Source organism: Brassica oleracea, chromosome C1 (assembly GCF_000695525.1).
Source record: "Brassica oleracea var. oleracea cultivar TO1000 chromosome C1, BOL, whole genome shotgun sequence".
Taxonomy (NCBI): Eukaryota; Viridiplantae; Streptophyta; class Magnoliopsida; order Brassicales; family Brassicaceae; genus Brassica; species Brassica oleracea.
In genome coordinates this window covers 9,187,222-9,193,221 of record NC_027748.1, presented here as the reverse complement: position 1 = coordinate 9,193,221, position 6,000 = coordinate 9,187,222, and the positions used below count along the sequence as shown (strand labels likewise).

At 36.3% G+C, this 6,000-nt stretch overlaps 1 protein-coding gene across 1 annotated transcript; it reads right to left on the bottom strand.

The window, feature by feature from the left end:
- Positions 1 to 730: 730 nt before the first annotated feature.
- Positions 731 to 4,422, bottom strand: LOC106311400 (phosphate transporter PHO1 homolog 8-like). Its single transcript, XM_013748588.1, has 11 exons — positions 3,894 to 4,422; positions 3,341 to 3,614; positions 3,204 to 3,252; positions 2,868 to 2,939; positions 2,652 to 2,781; positions 2,448 to 2,568; positions 2,099 to 2,357; positions 1,899 to 2,003; positions 1,355 to 1,825; positions 1,106 to 1,242; positions 731 to 1,015 (listed from the first exon to the last, which is right to left on the bottom strand). The coding sequence occupies exons 1-11, from the start codon at positions 4,420 to 4,422 to the stop codon at positions 919 to 921; spliced, it is 2,244 nt and encodes a 747-aa protein (XP_013604042.1). The 3' UTR covers positions 731 to 918.
- Between the last annotated feature and the right edge of the window lie 1,578 nt (positions 4,423 to 6,000).

Genomic DNA, 6,000 nt, shown 5'->3' with positions numbered 1-6,000 from the left:
CATTCATCTAGACATAGAGCTTGCTTAGAATTGTGTCTAGGCTTAAGGTCGATAGTTTGATTGATCATTTGTCATCCTTAGTTCGATACTTGATCACCCAAGGTCTAATCCCTATGCCCATGAGTTCTCTTTTCCCTTAGTCAAGAAAGTATCATTCTGTAATTGCTTTCTAGTATTAGTAGTAGTTTAAAACCCATCTAAATCATTGGTTGCACTTAGATTAAGTGAGTACTTGCATTCTCGGTGCTTTGATATCCCTCAGAACTGGTTCGACAATCTTTTATACTACATCATTTGTCTTAGGAGCCTTGAAAACTCCTAAGATCAAGACTGCAGTAGCTTTGCGGAGATGGAGAATGATTATCAAATAAGGCAATGAAGATTCTTCTTGGCCTAGAGTGACTGCAGACAAATATTTTGTAACTGTAGAAGCGAACTGTTTGAAGGATGATAGAGAGTTTATTCGTGGATCCAATGATCATTGATCAACACTTCTTCCAGGTTTGTCCTACAGCAACACTTCTTTCTTTTGTTTCAACTGGTTAACTAGCCTGCGGACGCTAGGAGGATCCGTAGGTGATTTCTTTTCTTGACTTTGCATCTTTTTTTTGGCACTAAGCTACGGTTACGCCTGACTAACAATATATGGATGCTTTAATAGGTTGCAGGTATGGCACAGTTCTCTGGTAGCAACATTGATGATTCCTTTTCAATTTATACAGTGGGTCTATGGACCAATCTTGGTTTGAAATATGATTTGGGGACATGGTGACTAGAGAGCACAAACCCTAGGCAAAACCGTTTTATCCTAAGCCTTTATGCTAATTTCCTTACAAGGAGTCTATAGCAATACCAGTAACAAAATAGAAACACCACTCTTTGGAACAACCTTGAATAGGTCCAATCTTATATACCTAACTATCTCGAGTCTTCCTCTTCACCGTAGTTGAACGGTAATGGAACTGATTTGAATGCTCTGAACTTCCCCACGTTGTTCAAATGTTCGTTCTCTAACCTGTGTTCATAACCCATAAAAATAAAACCTTAAGTAAAATAAATGATTTTTGAAGAATATTCATCGATTGTTTCTTGGTGAAGACGCTACCTAAAGAAGTTCCAGATACCACGGCGTATGATCTCAAGAATAGTTAGGAGAGCAATCATTGTCTCTCTATGCAAGAACGAGGAGTTGAAATCAAGAACAGTCTGCAACCATGCCAACCTCAACACAACGTTCACCACCTACAACAAAGAGAGGAGAGAAACAAAATTAGAAAGAAACCCTAAACTAGGTTTGTAAAAGAAACCCTAAACCATGATTTATTTTGTTATCTTTTTTTCTCTTATTGCTCACCATTGCAACGTAGTAGACGGATTTGTGAGGAACAAGAAGCTTCTCTCTAAGCCAAGTCTTAGATGGATTATGAAGAAATCCCCAGTCATGCACAATGTCCCAATATGTACCGTAGAAAGTTGCCAAGGCCGAGAAAACCCATGCAGCGAGTCTCCAGTTGTTTCCTCTGTTAAGGCTGTAAGCTGTTCTCAAGCACACAGCAACGATGGTCAACAAATACTTGAGAGCATTGAAGCCTTGGCTTATATCTTTCTCTTCGATCAACCTTCGAACACACTGAAGGAAACGTGACCAGTAAGGAATCACAGCGACAATGAAGTTGAATGTGTTATATACATCGCTTGATCTGCATGTGTTTCTTCTTAGCCTGAAGTCTCCCCAGCCGTAGTAACATACGTAGAACTGTAGACTCCTCAGAGCTTGAACCTGGCTTGTTAACTGGTCGGCCAAGAAAAAATCCGGAAGACTAACCTGCAAGTTTATATATATGAGGACAGATTGAGATGTTTATCGATCTTTTTTACCATATGATTGACTAAAGTACCTTGTAGAGCGGCGCAGCTATGCAGCGGAATATAACTGCTAGGAAGAAGAATCGGCTCGACCGATAGAAAATGTTGAAGGGACACACAGAAATGGCCATGACAATCTGTATGAAAACATTGTCAATATGAAATGATGTTATTATTGTAATAACATAATGAGATAACATTCTTGTCGTTGTAGCGATAGTGAACAACTTACAGCTACAACGAAGAGGGGAAGAAGTTCAGTGATTGTCTTGTAGTCATTAGTATTAGGATCCATCTCCATGTCAAGGTTTATAAGAACAGCAGCTAGAGCAAGCGTGCCGAGGCCAAAGCTTAGAAGCAAAACTGGTCTGTAACCAAGCTCTGTTCCTTCTTTGAACCCGAATATGAATGCATAATTCACTCGATATTTCTTCCAGAAGTATATGTTTGAAGCATACATGATCATGTGCAGGACAATGAATCCAAACAAACTGAAAAACATGGTTTAAGAAACATTCTTGTCAGCGAGAAAATAATTGATTTAGTTATAGAGAGGAACCTAAAGATGTTTTGGTTTGTACCTGTAGAGAGGAAACATTGTCTCCATGTAGAGTTTTTGTCCATCTGTGCCTATTATGTTGCGTGCATGGATGAACAAGACAAGGGCAATCACTAGAGAGACTGAACAGCCCACAAAAAAGCCTGAGAAAGAAGATTTTGATTAGTTTGTCATATGAACTAACTGTTATAAAATGTGATTTATATTTGGGATGTTTTCTAGTTACCAGTTGAAAACGTTATACGATGTCTTTCTTTCTTCACTATTGGTCTTAAGAGATTCATTCCTTTGCTTCGGTTCGAACTGGCGAAATGCTCGACGAAAATAGACTCAACTCTCACCATAAGTTTGTTGATCTGTTAAATGTAAATAAAGCTCTGGCTAAAGGCTGTAGTATTACTAGAAGAAATAATAAGTTTTTATGTAGAAATGTTGTCGTAACCTCATCAGAACTAGTGAGGTAGGACTTATCTACCATCTCCATGTAAGGTTTTGCTGCATTTCTTGAAGCAATCTGATAGAGAAAAAAATACAAAAACATGTTAATAAATACATGGCCGTCATGAACATAGACAAGTCAAACATTAGTTTTGGATCTCAAAAATTTAAGATATATTTATTTATATATATATAGGTCTCTAATTTAAAAAAAATATATATATATTAAAATTAAAATTTTAACTAAATTGTTTCTAATTGTCAAAAAAATCTAAGAGCTCTAAATTAATATCAAGAAGCCTATATATATACATATAATATTTAACTATGTCAGTGTTACCTTATCATACTTCTTCATGATCTTTGAAATCGCCAAGGTGTTTAAGAAGCTGAAATAATTGTGATATGTATCAAATCAAACAATCTTTATGAGTTGCTTTTTTAATATCAAGAATGCCTAAGAAACATCATGGATACCTGTAATTCTTGAGATGTCTAAGCTTGCGATAAAACTCGATGAAGACATTCTTAAGCCGTTCTTCTATTTTCTTGAGAGTCTCTCTTGTGAATTTGAGCTCTTCTTGGTTAGATAGCTTGAGGATGTTTCTGATTGTGGACAGTGGAGTTTCTTGAGTTTTGTTTAATCTGATACGGTCTATACTTAAAGCCGCTGGTGTGCTCTCTTTTGTTGAATCTCCACCGCTGGATTCTTTTATTTCGATTCCCATCTCATCAGCTAATGTCTTCCTCCCTTCAAAATCAAACACAAAAAATAAACACAAGAAGATTCACACTTCTTGTCCTTTCGTACTAAACCCAGTAACAAAGAAACAATCTTTTACTAATGAGAAGTTTATCTAACAACTAAAACTCTTGGATAAATACTAATGGTTCATAGGCGTTGAAATAAATCTATTATCCTAAAGAGAATTAGTTAAAAAATGGTTTGGGCTTCGTCTTATGTACGGAGCTTCGGACACAGAACCTCATAGTCATTTTAAAATATAGAAAACAACCTATGAGAACTCACTCTGTTCCTTGCAATCCAAGGCATTCACATCAACTGATACTGTTTCAGAGCAGGTCCAAGAAGAAGAAGGTCGTTCAACTTTGATTCTGTAAGCAAACAAAGCATCCATTTGTTTGTTTAAACCCACTGCCTCCTTCATCATCTCATCCACTTTAGACCGGTAAAAATGGTTCACTTTATCGAACTCCAGATCTAGGGTTTTAAAGAACACAAGCTCTGACTCTCTTCCTGCTTCCGCAACTTTCATGATGGCCGTCTCGTATCTCTCAAACCCATCATCACCAATCCGTGTACTCACCATAATGTCCTGGTTTTCGAGATCCAAATACGAGGCGGCGCGGCTGTACCGCTTTGTCAGACCGCTGAAGTTGCGGTAAACAGATTTCTTGGGTCTCAAGGCACCTGCTGTTCTTGATCTTTCCCGTGAGTTTTGGATTTCTTGAAGAATGGATTTGAGAGAAGAATAATCCATGTAAGCTTGTTGCCATTCTGGAACCATCTGCCCATCAAACTCTTCCCCAAACTTCATCTTTTGTGTTCTTCACTGTTTCTCTGGATTAAACTCAAGAATCCAGATCTTGAAAACCCTCTTTTAGTTTAGATTAATCTCTCTCCCTCTCTACTTCACTGAAAAGTTGGCTGTTGAGTAAAGGGTGATGAACACTTATAGAGAAGACAAACAATAAAAAATGAATGAAATAAGCAGATCTTGAAGAATGTCAAGGGAAGACAACTATAAGGAAAAGGATGGTTGGGGAAAAAGTTATAGGAGGAATTTTCGTAAAAAAGGAAATAATCAATTAGCCAACCATGCAAATCTCGGAATATATTCAAAGAGTCTCTTATTTATACGTCCACAGTCAATATTCGTTACAACAATATTTTTTTTCAATGTATATTTATAGAAACTAAGAGATATTGAGTTACATCCATACAGCTTGGCAAGTGGATTTAATTCCCAAGCGAGAAAATTCAAAAACATTGAACTGAAATTGGGATAACACGTTTTGTGTGGTGGGCTCTTGGCTGGACAGGTCGCTTCAGTAAAGCAAATCTTTTGTTTTTTTCTTACGACAAAAAATCAATAATTGCGTCTTTAATAACGCATGAACGAAGAGCATTACTCTAGTACAAAGTGGTTGGTCAAGTAATTGTCATCAAATTACACAATCAGGTGTAGAAGAGAACTTTGACAACAATCGTAAAAAGTTTAAAACTTGTTGTTGTTTTTCTGCTAGACAGTAAACTAGCCAGTGACTACTCATATCTCAAATATCAAAAAACACACAAAGGAAAATGGACCCAACAACTTTAAGACTCGCGACTCCTTTGTTTATGATACCAATGAGTGCTTTTTCTTTTAACCAGTGTTTTTAAAACCGGACCGGAAGCTGAACCGGAAATATTTTGGGTCACGGTTCATTATGGATCGACCGGGTTAAACCTGGTTCAATAATATGGTTTAATATTTTTTTAGTATGTAAATATAAAAGTAATATTAGTAAACATGATGCATAGTTAAAATATAAATCAATTTTGAACATAAAATATTATAAATATAAATTAGTTTCTTGTTTATATGGATGGTTTATAGATTTTCGATAGTTTTAGTGGTTTTTATTGGTTTAATAACTTTGAAATATAATCCGGCTATGTGGTCTGTTCATGATCGAACCAATAACTAGACCAACCCGGCTATATAACTGGTTCACGGTCGAACCCGGTCCAACCATCGGGTCGGTCCGGTTTTAAAAACACTGCTTTTAACATAACATTAACATTTTAGAGACTCTAACTTTTAAAAGGATTAAATTGAAAATATCGTTTATAAGCAGTTCATTTTTGGGCTGTGTGTTTTGAGCCTTTTCTAAGTTTGTAAGGTCTTTGGACTTTGGCCTTGTTTTAATAAAATTCAGTTGGAGGAAAATAAAAAAGCAGTTCATTCAAGTAATCTCCAAAAAAAAATAACAGAGCTTTACTAGAAGTTGATTTATTACATATTAATGACATATCAATCTATAGGTTTGAGAGTAAATGATTGGGTATCTACTCTACATACATTTTAATACCGACACGTGAATAAGTTCGCACCTAACATCACTCTTCT

Coding starts and splice junctions, on each gene's coding strand:
- LOC106311400 (XM_013748588.1), bottom strand. CDS start 4,422: ATGAAGTTTGGGGAAGAGTTTGATGGGCAGATGGTTCCAGAATGGCAA. Junction 2,358..2,447: donor ACAATGTTTCCTCTCTACAG/GTACAAACCAAA, acceptor CATGTTTTTCAG/TTTGTTTGGATTCATTGTCC. Junction 2,004..2,098: donor TTCCCCTCTTCGTTGTAGCT/GTAAGTTGTTCA, acceptor GTTTTCATACAG/ATTGTCATGGCCATTTCTGT.